The 18367-nt window shown below is 38.4% G+C and overlaps 1 protein-coding gene and 1 long non-coding RNA gene across 2 annotated transcripts; both read right to left on the minus strand.

Annotated features, from left to right (window-relative positions):
* Positions 1-1601: 1601 nt before the first annotated feature.
* Positions 1602-14204, minus strand: LOC129741452 (tyrosine-protein kinase Dnt). Its single transcript, XM_055733188.1, has 6 exons — positions 14195-14204; positions 10763-11129; positions 9959-10696; positions 9669-9888; positions 9528-9604; positions 1602-3759 (listed from the first exon to the last, which is right to left on the minus strand). The coding sequence occupies exons 1-6, from the start codon at positions 14202-14204 to the stop codon at positions 3648-3650; spliced, it is 1524 nt and encodes a 507-aa protein (XP_055589163.1). The 3' UTR covers positions 1602-3647.
* A 2743-nt stretch (positions 14205-16947) lies between these two features.
* On the minus strand, positions 16948-18037 carry LOC129747383 (uncharacterized). Its single transcript, XR_008737498.1, has 3 exons — positions 17608-18037; positions 17411-17514; positions 16948-17334 (listed from the first exon to the last, which is right to left on the minus strand). It is a non-coding gene; the product is annotated as an uncharacterized LOC129747383 (long non-coding RNA).
* Positions 18038-18367: the final 330 nt, after the last annotated feature.

The following is an 18367-nucleotide window of genomic DNA, read 5'->3' on the forward strand; positions in this document are numbered from 1 at the left end:
GCTTGCCTACAAACAGGCGTTTAATGTTTTCAGAAGCAGGAAGCACCCAATCCTAACTTTTCCTTATATAATTTAAGTCTATTAAATTTTTTGAGAAAATAGGTACCTACCTTGGTTTGAAGAATTGTTTTGGTTTACAAACAATTGTTAGCTTTATTTCATGTTATTTCTAAACAATAATTTTGCAACAAGTCTAAACGACTTAATCGTAAAATTACAAAGATCTTTGAACATGAGCAAGGTACAAAAATGACAAAGACAAGTTATGAAGGTTATGACAAAACCAAAAAAATCAATAAGGTAACAATAGAAATTAAAAAAAAATAATGACAAAACTGACAGAAACGAAGAAAAACATACCTAAGAAAACGAAAAAAATGACAAAAATGACAAAAATGACAAAAATGACAAAAATGACAAAAATGACAAAAATGACAAAAATGACAAAAATGACAAAAATGACAAAAATGACAAAAATGACAAAAATGACAAAAATGACAAAAATGACAAAAATGACAAAAATGACAAAAATGACAAAAATGACAAAAATGACAAAAATGACAAAAATGACAAAAATGACAAAAATGACAAAAATGACAAAAATGACAAAAATGACAAAAATGACAAGAATGACAAAAATGACAAAAATGACAAAAATGACAAAAATGACAAAACTGACAAAAATGACAAAAATGACAAAATTGACAAAAATGACAAAATTGACAAAAATGACAAAAAGAAAAAAAAAATGACAAAAATGACAAAAATGACAAAAATGACAAAAATGACAAAAATGACAAAAATGACAAAAATGACAAAAATGACAAAAATGACAAAAATGACAAAAATGACAAAAATGACAAAAATGACGAAAAATGACGAAAAATGACAAAAATGACGAAAAATGACGAAAAATAACAAAAATGACGAAAAATGACAAAAATGACGAAAAATGACAAAAATGACGAAAAATGACAAAAATGACGAAAATGACAAAAATGACAAAAATGACGAAAAATGACAAAAATGACGAAAAATGACAAAAATGACGAAAAATGACAAAAATGACGAAATATGACAAAAATGACGAAAAATAACAAAAATGACAAAATGACAAAATGACAAAAATGACAAATATGACAAAAATGACAAAAATGACAAAAATGACAAAAATGACAAAAATGACAAAAATGACAAAAATGACAAAAATTACAAAAATTACAAAAGTTACAAACACAAATATGACAAAAATGACAAAATTGACAAAAATGACAAAAATGGCAAAAATGTTGAAAGTGAAAATAATCAAAAATAAAAAAAATTACAAAAATGACAAAATTGACAAAAATGTCAAAAATGTAAAAAATGACTAAAATGACAAAAATGTCAAAAATGACAAAAATGACAAAAATGACAAAAATGACAAAAATGACAAAAATGACAAAAATGACAAAAATGACAAAAATGACAAAAATGACAAAAATTACGAAAACGACACAAAATTACACCAAAAATGGCAAAAACTAGCGCAAAAAAAAATGGAAATTGTTATCGCGTTCAGACACCCAAGTTTCGGAGAGAGAAAAAATACACATCCCATGTAAAATATACAAATTTTATTAGGCTTCTCGATACGAATTTCACCGTTACACTTTTGTTTCCTGATGTATATGATTCCTACAAATATGTCAACATTGGGCTGTAATAAATGCTAAATATATTCTGCATGATTCCGTTGTGTTACAGAGCGTGGCATTACCAATAATCCTATCGATCGATTTACAGGGTAGTTTTTTTTCCAAATTACTCTCTACTCTACACGAATATCGAGTGTTGGTGACAGGTTTTTGTCTCTTCTATTGTTTTTATCCAGTTTTTTAAAGCCAAAAAATTGTAAGTAGTCAATCATTAACCCAAAATAGAAAACTTCTGTATAGATAATCGATTATCAGTTAACTAAACGTTGTTAACGAATAAACACTCTACAAGAATCATTGCATGATGCTTCATTTATGTACAGCTAAGATCGAGCTAAGGTTTTAGATCTATTTTTACACGGCAATGATTGAATTTCTACTGTAGGTTTTGTTGTTTAGCTATGCTTTATTGTGGTTTTATTAGGTTCTGTAGGATTTTATGTCAATATTTAGTTCTAAGTGAAGCCGGCAGTGATTTGGATACACCTACAAATTTCTTATTGATATCGGGGAAAATTGTTTCAATCCATTGGTTTTGATTAGTTCTTAACTACCGTAAGAAATGCAAGAAAACGCTTGAAAAGTAAATATGAAAGATTCAATAAATATAAAATTTAGTTTTCACTCATCCGGTCAACCATAAACATAGTGGTGTTTTTTTTTATAAAATATTTCTTGAAAAACAAATATTTACAATGACTTTTTACATTTTTCGACCAAGAATAGCTCGCAATCACGGGAATGGATATGAATGGTTCACTTTGAAGGTTTGTGATTGTGAGTACAATGTTTCTACATCCTATATAGTTCGACAACTTCTACATCATATGTTTGACGATCCCATCAAACTAATCTAGTATTTGTCATATACGTCTGTCTATATCTATTTGTATTTATAGCGTAGTTATCTAAAATTCAACTACTTGCACTAAAATCGAGATTGGAGTTTACTTTCGCGTTGAGTTATGGTTTCTATCCTACGTGTTAGCTAGCAAATAGTTTTTGGCACAAATCATGTGTATGTGTGTGTGGTAAGTCTGATGCTTCTTGGAATCGCAGAGATGGTTCAGATCAGTGAGTTTTTTTGATTACCGACATCATAGGTAAATTTCACATTTTCCAGGTCTTAATTCTTTCTCTTCTATTGCTTCTTTGAAAGAAGGGTTAAGTACACTGTAAAGCGAGACAATTAAAAAAACAACTAATTTCAACCATCCCTGCGACTGAACGAACATATTTTTTTCCTGGATGTATTGGTGTGTTTCCTTACGACGAGTATGTTAACATGTGTGTTTATATTAGTGAGATTCCATATCTACTCCGGCATCAATTCCCATTGGCAGCGTCAGCATTGGCAACGATACTGGGTATCACCTCGCAACTATAGGGAATAACGAAGGCGGCGGCGTTTCCGTTGCCATGGTTAGACTCTTTGCCCGCTTGAATGCTATTCCTGTTGGCGTGTTTGGAACGTTTTCGGCCTCCTTCCCGAATGGTTGCCAGTTGTCCATTGGCGCGAGCTCTCACTGCAGTGCTGGCGCCTTTGGCCTTATGTCACGAAACCGCACTTCCGTTGATGAGGGGAAGCGTTTGCGTTGCCGGCAGAATGACGGTGTCCGGGCATTCGTAGATGTGGTTGTTGTTGTCCGCCTTGGCGGCTGCCAGTGCTGCCAGCTGCTGATGCCGGTTCTTAACTCTAAATCTAAAGCTTAGCGAGAGGGCTCGCGGCGTTGGAAGCATGTAGAAATGTTGATCCGGATTGTTGATTTGAGTAGTGGGTGGCAAGGGAGGAATGAGTGGCGCCATGCTGGCCACCAGTGCCGCTTCGTTCGAGAGTGGTGGGAGTGGTGGCGGTGGTGGTGGAACTGGAACTGGAACCGGTGGGGCTAGTTGAGGACGATCGACGGTGCCGGCAGCAGGGCCGCTGGCCACCGACGACGGAAGCAAACCCTAGACGTACCGGGTTATCTGGGCGTAGAAGTCCTGCAGGCAGACCTGCAGCTGCTCGAACGAGGGCCGTTCCATCGGGAGCATGGTCCAACAGTAGGCCATGATGGCGAATCTGAAATAAGAAAAAAAAATATAATTAAATTAACAGATTTGAAATGTTATATTTCGTCATTAAGCGTTACCAAGTTGACTTTAAGCCTGGAGACACTTTCAAAACAATAGTGTACCTAGACTACGACCCATGGGACCATCAGATTTTTATAGTGCATTTACAGAAAGCAGATATTTGCGAAAACGTCGAATCAGAAGATGGAGTTGGAAATGGAATAAGTTGCAAATCAAAATCCGTTCGGCAGTGGAGAGCTCCTGGTTTGGGAAGCCTGCCTGAAGTCGTTGCCAAATTCACTTGAGTCTACCGTTCAGCACCGTTTAGTCTCGCTCGTGAGTCGTGTGTGACAGGCGCGAGTCCAGAGTAGCTGCTTTTGACCGACACACGACTTGTAACAGGTGTTGAACCTTGAATCCCAGTAATAAGAAGACGGACTTCCAGTTGACAAAAGGGTAAGGTTTGTGTGTTTTATCCCGAGTCTTCATGAGGAGAGGTCAGATCTCGAATCGCGAGCGTAGAGCTCTTGCGTTAAGTCAGCAAGATGAAGGGTGTGTGAGTTAACCGCGAGTCCTTACGAGGAGAAGTGAGATATCGAATCGTGTGTGGACAGATCAGGCCTCGAGTCCGGTAGAGAAGAGTTAAGTTTTGTTTAGCATCTAGGAGATCGTGTCATCAAGCGGAGAAGTTTGTGCGGAAACATTGATTTATTTTGAGGAGATGTCGGTTCTCGAGTCCTTGGAAGAGGGTTCAGGGTTCGAATCATAATGGAGAGAGGTATTGTTTAAAGTGGTTTCGTCTATCTGTTCGACGTGGAGCTCATTAAAGGGTGTTCAAGATGAAATTGTCACACTATGAAATTGCTCTAACTTTTTACCCGTTGAGTAGAATTTAATGAAAATTTGGGTGGATTTAGTTCATAGTGCATTGTTTACATCCTGCAAGTTTTAAAGTCTGTTGTGTTGCCACTTATTTTATATATTTTTATTCGATTTTCTTGCGCCTTTAAATCTCGCCAGTTGATTCCCGATACGTAGCAAGTCCTGTGATCTGTGATCAAAATTCGCGGAAATGGAGTCGAAAGAACAGCTCGTGCGTGATAAAATCTTGCGTATTCAACACGAGAACTAGAATCTCTCGCATCGTTCCATCGCTAAAACTTAGGGAATCGCGAATCCCACGGTATCGCGAGTGATTAAGCGGTTCGAGGAACTATTGACCAGTGATCGAAAGCTCAGAAGTGAAGGAAAAATATTTCGTAAAACATCAAAAATCATAACCGCGTAGTTGGGGCCTTCAACTTAAGCCGAAGTTTTGTCCAGAAGACCGAAACAAAGGCTGAGCTTCGAACGTTCAAGGTCCAAAAGGCCACTAATCGCGACGAGAAGCAGAACTAGTTCGCCAAAACCCGTGCCAGGAAGTTGTACCTCAAAATGCTGACGAAAGTTGAATGCTGCATCATGGACGACGAAACATATGTGAAGGCCGACTTCAAACATATCCCCGGAAACCTTTTTTTCACGGCCAAGGATAAGTTCAGCATTCGGGAGCATGTTCGCAGTCAGAAGATGTCCAAATTTGCGAATAAATTCCTGGTTTGGCAAGCCATCTGCACGTGTGGGAAGCGGAATGCACCTTTCGTGACCTATGACATGATAGACGGACAGTTGTACCTGAAAGAGTGCCTCCAGAAGCGGCTGCTTCCTCTCCTAAAGGCCTACAACGTCCCAAAAATCTTCTGGCCGGAATGGCCCTTATGCCACTACTCCAAGGCCGAGCTGAAGTGGTACGCGAACAATAAGGTCAATTTCGTGCGGAAAATGTTCAACCCTCTCAACACTCCAGAGCTCCATCGCGCCCCATCGAGAAGAAGATACTGGGTGATTATGAAGCAGCACCTTCTTAAACGACCTAAGGTAGGGAAGACAGTCGAGGATCTGAAGAAAGTATGGGTTTACGGTTGATTCACAGGTTGTGCAGAATTTTATGGCCGGGGTTAAGCCCATGTGTGGGCATTTGCGTATGGACTGTAAATAAAATACGAGTAAAATGGTAAAATGATGTTTAATAGTTATTTTTCAATCCCTGAAAATTTGATGGCAATCGGATAAAATCTCGAATTTTGCGAATCAATTTTGTGTGTGGCAATTTTATCGTGGATACCCTTCAGGATAAATTAGCTCCGTTCAACCTAATTGAGGCCAAGTCCTTATTAGGGAGCTGTGTACATAAATTGGTCTTGAGCAAATCCTATATAGGGAGGTGTGAAGACCCTTGAGTTGTGGTTGTAGCGCAGTTTAACAATCATGAGTAATGGCTTCTAGCTAAGGATAATCTGGAAGAGAACACAACTGAGATCGATTTGTGGGTGGCATTGGGCGGACAAAACCAAATCTGATTGGATTAGAAGGGGATCTAGCAAAGGCAGGCCTTCTCAAAACTAGGAAACAAATCGGGTTGATGAAGCTTACGGTTGCAATAGCAAATGTTGCTCGATGTCTCATCTGCGCTGATAGTTAGGCATAGTGAACTCAGAAAATTGAGGCTTCATGAAAGCCAAAATTAATGGGATATTCCTTGGAAACTTCTATGCTTCACCAAGTGCTTCCCTTGAAATGTTTGGCACTGTGGTTGATAAGATCGTCGGGGAGCTCACAGGTAGGAGTTCCATGGTTTTCGCCGGGACATTAAAGCCAGGGTGAGGAATGGGGTAGCCGACCTACAAACGCCGATTTGGAGAACCCAGGTAATTCAAGTAATTGGAGGGTTGATGAGTCTCCCACAAATTCTTTTCAATTTTTTTTTGCAGTCGTATTCGTCAGGAATCCACGAAGTCTTATAGTAAAGGCCCAGGTGCCACTTGATCGGGCACCGGATCTAGAAATATTGCGAGTAGATGACGGAAGTTGAGTAGCTAGGGAAGAGGTCAGGCCTTGATTTATCAAGAAGGCAGGTTATGAATAAGCTGGTACACTAACACTGGAGATGGTTTCGTTCATGAGTATTGTCGCTCTAAAACAGTGAAGTGCAAAGTGCTGAATACTATCATGTTTTCGTAGGTCAAGGAATTTTAAAGATGTTTGAACGGATTAAACCGATATCGCGGCATTCGCCTTTAGCGTGCAGGACGTCAGTCAGTCAGTCGGCGATCCAGCGAGTGAGTCAATCAGTGTGTGTGTTCCCCTGGTAGTTCGTGATTCGGCAGTTTACCGGTTTTGCGTCTGAGCTTCGGAGCTCCGGACAGGTCTGCACATTTGGCGACCGTAACAGGTTGTTTCTCGCAATCTCAGTTAAACGAGAAATTATGAAGAAAAATCGAACCAAAAAGGAAAACAAACGGTTCACGATGAGATAATTATAATCAAAGTTTCTTAAAAATCTAACACTTTATTAATTACCCATTACGCAAAAAACATAGTGAAATGAGTTATTCAAATACTCCTTAAGCGAGAAGTAGTTAATGTAAAAATTTAGTGCCAGTCATTCAGTGATAAATAACAGGTTTTTTTTTTTGGAAAATGAGCGGCTTCTGAAATAATGCCGAAATTAGAACAAAAATTAAATTTAAAGCGATTCTTAAGGACAGCTTGAACACTTTCACAATTTCAAGCGGATTGAGAAGACAACTTGAAATTGGAAGGCAAGTTGAGCCTGAATGTTTTAGAAACAATTATGTGAGTTGGGAGAAAAGCATAAAATTTGAAGGCGAGTTGAAAGGACAGCTTGAGTAATTGATTAGAAATCAAGCGAGTTGTGAGGACAGCTTGAAATCGAAAGACGAGTTGGAAGGATAGCCTGAATAATTGATAAAAAAAAACAAGCGAGTTGAGAAGACAGCTTAACATCGAAAGGGGAATTGAGAGCACAACCTGAGTTTTTAATGAGAAAACACGCGAGTTGAGAGGACAGCTTGGAATCGAAAGGCGAGTTGAGAGAACAGCCGGAGTAATTGATGGAAAAAAAACAAGCGAAATAAAATTAAAAAAATATATATATATTTGCGTTGACAACTTGAAAGTGAAAGGCGACATATGTATATGAAAGAAAACTACGATATTACATAATGGGTAAAAATTCCCTAAACTTTTTGTAACAGGATATTTAATGGACAAATGATAGCTGGTTAAGCCCTATGCAATGGATGTGAGAGAGCCATAATCTCTTTGACAATTTCAGTAGCGATCAAGATAAATGATAAAATGTTGTTTCCTGCTCATGAGCTCAAACTGAAAAAGAGCAAAAATGCATAGAAGAAGATCTTTACTCTACAATTCATGCAAGTGGGAGGATAAATGTATAATTTATGGAAACTTAAATTGACTTTGAAAAGTTTTTGCAAAGTTTGCTTGAGGAAGCAAATTCATTTGTTGTTTTATTGGCGGATTCTATTGAAGATTGTTAATTGCAATTAAATTAATGATACGCTTTATCTTTAAATGAGGTCCAACATTCGGATAATTGAAAAAAGGCGGAATTTTGATAAGTTAGCCTTGGCCACGCATTCTAGCGTAAGTTCTCCATACCAACCTCAAATCAGTTCGTTATTAGTATTCATGGCCAAGGATGTATTCTATCACCGCTACTTTTTCTAATCGTAATGGATGAGATTCTGATTGGATCGATTGACTGTGCACCGAACCGAGGATTGCCGTGGAATCCTTCAACAATGGAGCAACTGAACGACCTTGACCTGGCTGACGATATTGTTTTGCTCTCCCAAACACAACCAGATATGCAGAGCAAACTCGACGACCTCACCGAAAGTTCCAAGGCAGCAGGTCTCAAAGTCAATGTCGGAAACACCAAGTCGATGGAGATTAACACAGGAAATCCCTCCAGTTTCATGGTAGCTGGGCAACAAGTTGAGAAAGTTGAGTGCTTCCAGTATCTTGGTAGCCAGATAACGCCTGATGGTGGTACTAGAAAGGACATCGAAACCCGGATCAGAAAGGCCCGATTTGCGTTCGCGAGTCTCCGAAACATCTGGCGGTCACGCCAGATCTCTCTACGAACGAAAATCCGAATCTTCAACTCAAACGTCAAATCCGTATTGCTGTACGGGTGCGAAACTTGGTGCACATATGCGGTAACAACGCGAAAACTGCAAGTATTCGTGAACCTGCGGAATATCATCCGCGCTTGGTGGCCTGGCAACTGGATCTCAAATGATCGCCGGTGTCATCAAAGGGCGCTAGAGATCGAGATTCGGGAACGTAGGTGGAGATGGAATGGGCACACGCTGCGAAGAGATGAAAACGAGATTTGCAGAGAGGCGCTAGATTGGAATCCAGAAGGTCATCGAAGAAGAGGCAGACCCAGAAACTCGTGGCGGCGAAGCCTAGTCGCAGAAATCCGAACTGTCGACGAGAATCATGACTGGGACCAGATGAAGACGCTGGCTTCGGATCGTCAACAGTGGAGGTCTTTACCACGGCCCTATGCACCGAGGGATCGGCGCGGGATCATTAAGTAAGTAAGTAAAATGAATATTGTCGTTCTGAAGCAGTTCACGGATCGGATCAATGTTAGAGGCTGAAGTACAAAGTGCTGAGTGCTGATTACTATCACGTGTCTATTGATCAAAAAACTTTTCAGGGTAATTTAAAGCAAATGCTGCAGGCGTCTTCCCTAGCCTTAGATCACTTGAGGTATTGTTTGTAGGTGATCCCAACTTTCTAGACTGCCTAGATGGTTTTAATAAAGGTCCAATTTCCAGATCTCTACTATAGACGATTTTTGGAAACGATGTTCACACAATTGATCAAAATACTTACAATTCGTCTGGGCAGTTGATTGGTTGCTGCAATCGGTATCCATCTCGTAGGTAGTGTTCCATTTCGAAGGGATCAACCTGAGATAGAAGAAAATCTCTTTAGAATCAAGGTTTGATCAAAAAATCTATCAGCAAAACTCACCTCAGCATAAGGCTGCCGAGCAAGGGTACAAAGTTCCCACATCAGCACCCCGAAAGCCCACGTATCCGAGGCTTCGCCAAACTGCTTATACTGGATTGCTTCCAGGGCCAACCACTTGATCGGACGATTTTCGCTATCCCCCAGACAGTAGTAATCCCCGGGGAACAGATCCCGCGACAACGAGTTATCGGCCAACTTCACCCGGAGCTGATCGTCGATTCTGTTTCAAGGGCGAAAAAGAGGGTGGCGTTACTAAGCGTTAGGTTGGGTTATTAAAGTGAAGTACTTACACGCAGTTACGAGCAGCAATGTCCTTGTGAATGACTCCGTGGCTATGCAGATGTCCGAGGGCCTGAGCTAGTTGAAGTTGGATCTTAACGATTTGAATGGTGGTAAGGGATCGAGCGATCGGTTCCTGGAGGAAGATTTTGAGGTTTCGCATGTTTTCTGGAGCGAGATACAGGAGAAAGGGTGCGGTGTGATCTTCGATTGAGACACCTAAGACCGAGAGGATTCCGGGGTGTTGAGCGCCGTAGAGACTCATTCCTTCCTGGAGTAGCAGCGAAACCTGAGCTTGGGAAGCATGTTGACCGACGGTTTTGACCAGCACTTCTTGGCTGTCGTTGTAGGAACCTCGATAGACACGGCCGAAGGTTCCTTCCTGGAGTAGGGAGGACAGCCTGACGCGACATCTCTGGACGGTGAGCTCGGTGATGCGACGTTGAAGTTCTTCCGGTTCAGCATTGGCGTAGATTTTGTTTCGGGAAAGAGTTGCGATCGTCGGTGCGATCGATGAAGGTGCTGAAGGTGGATGTGTCTGTAGGCGCTGGAAGCTGGATGTACGAATAGGCTGAGCGTGATGGGGCTTACGTTTAAGCGACCCTCGAGCACAGTACGCAATCCCTATGAGAACTAGGACTAAGATGATCGCCAGGGTTCCTCCAACGATTAGCGTTATCAGACCGTTCGGTGAATGAGTCACTGTTTCCAGGAGATAAGGATCCGGCTGGTTTGCATCCGGGGTGTCTCTGCAAAAGGTCGGAAGAATGTGTTACTCGAAATTGTTTTTTGGGTTAATACAAAAAAAAACTTACGAATTCAGGCAAATTTTCTTTCTTCGAAAAACCAATTCAGTGGCATTTCCGGTAGCCCGATTCAACGTGACTTCGATCGTAATGGTGACCTCAATCTCGGCTGGATCTCGACCGGCACATTTGAGGGCAATCGAGAACGTCTCGATGTGCGTTGGAATCTCGCCGACCCGGGAGATGTTCATCGAAGGTTTCGGAAGCGTTGCCGGATCCGATGTGACTATGCTGATCTTGTAGGGAAGCGGCTTTTCCGTTAGACTTTGCCACGTGAAGCTGATGTCCTGAACCGTTGCCGGCACCGGGATGATGAAGTTTAGGGCGTATTCGTTCACCTGACCCTCACGAATGTAGTACAGCTCGGCGGAAAGTCCTGTAGGGATTGGAGAGATTTGAAAAAAATATTTTCGTTAGTTCTTCGTGACTTCGACTGCGATGATCTCAATTTCACAAAAAAGAGAGAACGCTTTGGCATAAAACTCAAATTGTAGCATTTTCTGTATCGTTTTTTTTGGATAATGGAAAAAATGTCCGTAAGCTTCCTTGAAAAATATGAATTTTAATTAAAAATCTTTAGGTAAATGTGATAAACAAGTAAGATTCATCCTTGAAACACAGGAAAAATCAATTTTCCAGGAATCATTCAGGATTTTTTTCGGAAACGAGTCTATACTGTTAAGAATGCAAATATCTTAATCAGAGACCTCCCGCCTTAAACTGTTCTGCTTCAAATTTATTCCATATCGGGGAAAGATCTAAACAGCATCTAAATCAACATATTTCTGAAAGGTCCCCCTTCCCAACTAGCCCAACCTTCGAGCTTCCGGGGAGCCAGTTCGTTATTGATTTTTCAATTTACTCAAATCCTCAATCTTTCTACAGCTAGGGTTGTTGCTAGTCCGAGCTGATGATGGAGGATGGTTGAAAGGAAAAAAAAGCATCATGAAATATGACTAAATGCAACATTATTTAGCCGCAAGTCAGGAAAAGTGTTTAGCTAGAAAATTGCGGCACACCAAAAAGTGGAAAGTCGTTAGGATGGGAGTACGTAAAGGGAATAAAAATTGAAGCCATAACGCTGAGTAATGGTTCAAATATGCATTAAGAAGATTTCTTCACATAAAACTTTACTCAGAAAAGTTTAGTGTGAGTGTTGAATCTTTATACTGAATTTCACACAAAATTTTTAAAATCTTTATCTTAGACTAGAGGAAGATTTGTGAATCTGAATCCTTAATTTGAATACTTATAAAGGACATTTTTATTCTGGATCCGAGATTTTAATCTGAAATTCAAACCTGATTTAGCTCAAATTCAAGCAAGTTGGTTTCCAATGAGAACAATTAATCAATCGTTAACTTGAATTTACGTTCAGTCGAAAAAATTGCAAATTTCCTGAATGTTTCTCCTCACTTTCAATGTATTTTCTTTGGATTTTCTCCCCTTATCGGGAAGCAGTCCTGCTGAAAGTTCATGTCTTCGGTCAAGTAATAATCGTTTTTCATGTACCAATACACACCCCGAAAAAAATGGCGCAAAATTTCTCCGGCAGCAGCCAGGACAGAATAAACTGATTTTTCTCGGCCCAACAACCATCAGCCAGCACTACAACCTCGGGCAGGGCAAAGGGGATGGAGGGATGGGGGGCGAAATGCAATTTGAAATAAATCACACGTATGTGTTGCACATTTTTCAACCAGTTGGTAAAGCAAAGGTAAATAAATAAATTTTAGCACACACTGACTCTGGGACGAGCTAAGGTTTTTTGCCAACCTTTTTCAGTTGTCTCTTTCTTGTTACTTTTTCTGGAAATTCAAGGTTTGTGGTGGCACGAGCCAGGGCGACGGCTGCGACGGTTTGGCATCCTGGTGGCTTCAATTACTGGTACATTATTCCGGAAGGTGGAAGAATTCCTGGACAGCAGCAGAACAGTAACATTCAGGACTGGTTCAAAAAAGGTAATCTCACATATCAGACTGCGGTCGGCTGTCACAGATGATGAAGAAACTTTGCGTGTTCATGGGCTTTTAGACTGTAGTTTGAATATAACACCGGTTAAACAGCACCGGTCAGAAAAAGGATTTACAAAGTGAGATGATGAAGAACGTTCATAATTCAAGGATGTATGGGGGTTCTGGGTTGACTTAAGCAAAAAAAAAAAGTAGAAATAAAAAATTGAAAAACTTTAGGGATATTTTTGCAAAAATAGAATTTTAAAGTCCGTATTGAATTTGTAAATAGAAAGAGTACAAGTTTGAACAGCTAAAACTTTACACTTCAACACAACACAATAACCGTCTCGTGTCCTTATGTTTTCATCAGAGCTAGCTAAGCTTTTGTCATTTCTGAAAGTTGGTTTAGTACGCTTTAGATTGTTTTGCAAATTTAAAAAAAAAAATATGTAAAAAAAAAACGTGTAATTAAACCAGATTACTGCTGAATATTTAGCCGCAAGAGAATCCCTTAATCTGACTAAATATTTCACGAATCATCGTAATCTGGGAGTGTTTTGAACACTTTTTTGCATTATTTTAGAAATCGGCATTTTTTTAAAGTTTCTTTTCACAATCGAAGGTAACAATAGAAACTATTGAAAAAACAAATTTTGTTTTTATTTTTGCATAATTTGCTTAGTTAGAGGACAATAAAGTCATTTCCGTTGACGTTTTTACTCAACGGATTCATAGTCCATGCAGTAGAGGGTTAAGGTTTTTATTATTAAGAGTCAGAGGAACTGTGCTATTATTCACCTAGCAACGAATAAGGAATTTCGGAGGGAGATCGGCACAGACCCACGCGACGAAAAGGGACCAGGGATTGGAAACTTGGAATAAGGAACTGCCGATCTCTTAAATTTCATGGGCAGTACCCTTGTGCTCTCCAACGAATTGGAGAGCTGCAAATTCGATATCAAATTTTGGATTTATCACCACGATTGTTTGTTTTTCGAAATCATCGACTTTTTTCGGTCAGTTTTATTAATAATGTAGCTAGAAACGTATGGTCAATTTGTTACTAATTCTGTTTTATTATTATTAAAATTCACAAGAAAACGTCGATAATTTCAAAGAACAAATCTGACATCGTAGAGCTGCAGGAGGTATGAAGGAAGAGCTCCACGGTACCCAGGGGTGGAAAACAAAAGAAAAAACAAAAAAGCACTCAAATATTAAATGGGTCTGATTAAATCACCGACCAGTGAGCAGGTATCAAATTTTATTTTATTAGAATGATCATTAGTTTACATAAGTTTACAAGTTTCAACAAACTGAGCATACCTCATCTATTCAGCAATAGCTTTGTTTATTTTGTTTGGTACCGGCAAGATTTTTTAACATAAACGATTAAAAATCTTTTAAAAAAGTGCTCATTTTTCTGTCGAAAAGTACAAAAATGCTGCACCGAATTTCTATTTGCCTGACCTAGCTCGGAACGTACGTTCGTACATTCTGAGATGGTCATACTACCAGAGCTGTGGCAACATACACGAACAGTGATGCCACATTAAAATCGGTATATTCAAGCCTGACAAAATCGGTTTTCGGTGTTAAAAGTTCCAAAAATCGGCTTGAATACCGATTTTTTCCTCGATGCTTTTAAAATTGTTAGGCTTAGCCAATATGTTCAAAATACGAATAATCCTGCGGCGTTATACTCCTCTTTGAGTAAATAAAATTTCTTTCTCTTCACGCAAAACACCAAAAAATACAGTTTAAGTTACCGTTTTATCTTAAGATCCATTTTTTTTCTTAGCGGCCCACCACACTCCCCCATACCAAAAAGCTCATTTGAGCCCCCTGGTAATGGACGCTAACTGTTCTCAGCATGTCTGGCAGCAAACAAGAAAATAACATTAAAAACTCAAACGCGGACAAACTTTAATCATGCTGAGAACGTAAAAAATATTATTTACTACGAGGAAGTATGAAAAAACAAAAGAGAATTTTACTCAATGAATCTCAGTGGAAGAATATTCCTTTGAAGAGATCCATTTAAATGATTAACAAATTAATTATTTATTTATAAGAATAGATTAAAAAAACTAAAACTAAATAATTAGAACTAAATTTACTGCTAAGAAAATTATCAAAAAAAAAAAAAAAATAAAAAATGCTAAATTAGTGGTTGGATATGGTTTAGGTTTACTTTGAAGTATTGTATTAGTTTGATCATAAAAATGTTTCTATTAGAGCTGTTTTTTATATCTTCTGGAAGGCTGTTGAACTTCGTAGGACCAATGAAAGAAATTCGACGTTGACTAAGACAGGTAGAGGCTGTGCTGCGCATAAGATGGTGAGATTGACGGGTATTATGAACTCTCCGGCTCGCATTAAATATCAAGTTTTGGTTATGGTTAGAGTGCAGATTATCGAATACGTAAACTACGGTTTGTTAAGCTTTTTCTCTGGGTTAAATGATTTTTTTACGGTTAAATGATCAATTGGTTGGTTTAGGCGACATCCATTAATTACGTAAAGCAAAAATAAAAATAACTTTTTTTACCCCCTCCCCCCCGTATGTCACAAATCGTAACGCGGCGACGTATCCCCCTATAAAAAATTACGTATCGCTGATTAATACCCCTCCCCCTCTTATCATATTTTTGAATTTTGATTTTTGAAGGTTTTTTTTAGGTTTTTAGTTTTTTAAATCATTCAAATTATATACAACAAAATAAACTGAGTTAATATCTGTTCAGATCGCTTCATAGAACTCAATAATGATAACTCTCTATAAACACTTATTGATTGTCTTATTCCGAGTTTTTATGTGCTTGTTAGCTGACGGTCTTTATTAATTTATTCTACTCAAGGAGCATCACGTTATGTAAAATATACTTCACTTAGTAATATTCGTCGGAACTATTAAACTTTGCATGTTAAAATCTTGGGTGTCAAATATACGGGTTTCCAACGGTTATTTCATGGATATTCAAAACGAATCTTAAAAAGTCTCTCTCAGAATCTTTATGAAAGGGAATAATACAAACCAGAGGGATAAAAGAAGGCATCGATCGTTCAAAGATGTGTTTAACAGTCGCTTCCGAAAATGAAGATAAAGACATCTTCATGAAGATAAAAAAAAATCTTGAGCATAGTTTAAAGGATCAAGAGCTTTTGGTGAGGTTTACTGAAAATTGTGAAACATTTACTGAGAAGAACTGAAAAAGGCGAATGGTGGCAAATATTGGATAACCTGTGGAACAAGCCTCAAACTGTGAGTTTAGAATAAGATCCATCCATTTTTTGATATTTTTTTTTCGTTTTTAACTTTGCAAATTGAACATTATCACTTCAAACCCGAATTCTATAGAATCATATGAAGAAGGCAAGGAACTCCACGCTTCATATCTCCCTCTTATTTTAGTAACAGTTGCATTTTACATCTCATGGTTGGCCTGGCCGTAGTACTAGGATCTGCAATGCATGTTCCATGTATTAGATATCTACTACGTTTAAACGAAAAATGAGGAAAACAAGTTTATCATTTTCTAGGATGCCTACAAGTTTTGGCCATGTTGGTGTTAGAAGAAGAAGAAAAGGAAAAGATACAAACCAACTAGAATCATGTTGAACAAATTGGTTTGCATTCCCTGGAAAAATTGCATGAAATTTTTTGAAAGAAAAAATCGTTACGTAACGATGAGTATAACTCCCCCCTCCCTTATGTCACAATTCATAACGTTCGAGCTTACAGGACATCACAAAAAAAAAACAACAACAACAGAAATGATACTTGCCCAAAATGGAACAATATAATATTGTTATTGTCCCGGAAATTGTTCTCCGCGGTGATAGCTCGATGTCATCCGATGGCGACAGGTGGCATTGAGATTTATCACTGCACAGAAAACTATTTAGCCTACAAAATAAATGTATTTCACGTTAAAATAAACTACACACAACGAAAAAAATCTGTAATATTACATCACATGTGATGTAAATAAAAAGAAGCATCATATATGACGGAATTTTCAATGTGGTTTGAATATTACATGCCTGTAAAATTTAACAGACGTGGAAATTTTATAAACGTGTAATATTCCATTCGCACTGAAAATTCCGTCAAATATGGTGCTTCGTTTTATTTACATAAAAAAGGATGTAATTTTACAGATTTCTTCCATGAATTTTCATTCGGCATAAAAATTTCCTTTCTTTTAATTAAAAAGAAAACAAATAGAAAAAGAATTTTTTAAATCTTTTGAAATATTTATTATTATCAATTGTTTCAACTTTAATTCATTAAAATTGGAATCTCTCACCTCCATCTTAAATTATATTGACACTTCGATTGCGAAGCACGATTCAGATGTTTTCTTTGTTCGTTGCAATGCTGCAAAAACAAAAAAAGGATTGATCAGGGGTCATCCATTGTTGATTTTTCGGTAGCTGCGGCATAACTAATTTTATCCGTGGCTGTCCTTTCGGCAACGAGTAATGTTCGGCCATTCCCAATAGCCAGGGCGGCCCTAAGCGCAGTGTTGTTAACATCAACTTCATTATACACACTCAGCCCATCATTGATAGCACTGCGACGAACCAAGGACTATTGATCACGAATGTTGTGCAACACATCTAGAAAAGTTAGATACGAAAAAAGATTAGAAAACGACTGAAATATAGAGGAAATTGAGATTCCAATTCAACTAACAACTTCTTTCTGAACATTCGTAATTAAGGACTCAATAATATCTCCGTTGATTATCAAATAAAACAAATTCTATTTTGAATTAGTTCACTTCAGCATGTTTTGAGCTGCAAAAAGAAAAACATTAAATTATTATTAGTGAAACATTCAAATAAATGCTTAGTGAAAGGTTTTGAATGTTTCAGGATAGTATTATTTACCTTTTCGTTTCTTGATTTGATTTTTTTTTCTTTTTTCAATTTATTTCTGATCCTCTCTTCACGAACGTTGTTGTAAAAAAATGGTACTTTTATGAAAGTCCTGTTCGGATTGATTGCTGGTTTTCCGTAGGATGGGCTAAGCAATACTGCTCCAGTTGTTGGTGCTACTCCAGAAGGACGACTGAGCCATTAACTATCATGAAAATCGCTGGTTGCTCGCGCCAGATTCAAGCTTCTAAAGGACATAAATCGTTCCTTCTGGTGGGAGGAGGCTTCATCTTTTGGTGGTGATGGAAGAGTCTTACATCCCCTTGAGGATCTGTCCACTTACCATCGTCGGCGTGTTTATGTTTCGAAATGGGAAAAATGACATCTTTACTAATTTTCGTCAACTCAATTGGGACTGGTACCTTGGCACAATCATTTATGAAAGACATTCCCGAGCAGACTTTGATACCAGAATCGACAGCAAACTAAGACCAAAATTAGGTGTCAACAGCAAATTGATAGCATCAAGTGCTATTGACATTTTCGTGACAGCAAAAGTAGGCATCATTATGGTGTCAATAATTTCGATTTGACAGCAAGCTGACACCAAATTTAGGTAACAACAGCAAGCTGCTAGCACAATTTGATGTAAAAATAAATCTGATAGCAAAATTAAGCATCGTTGAGGTACCATTAGTTATTTTTAAGATTTATCTTTGTTTGTTAACAAATCTTAGACCAATGATGGCAAGATTAGGCATTATTAAGGAAT

Source organism: Uranotaenia lowii, chromosome 2 (genome assembly GCF_029784155.1).
Source record: "Uranotaenia lowii strain MFRU-FL chromosome 2, ASM2978415v1, whole genome shotgun sequence".
Lineage (NCBI taxonomy): Eukaryota > Metazoa > Arthropoda > Insecta > Diptera > Culicidae > Uranotaenia > Uranotaenia lowii.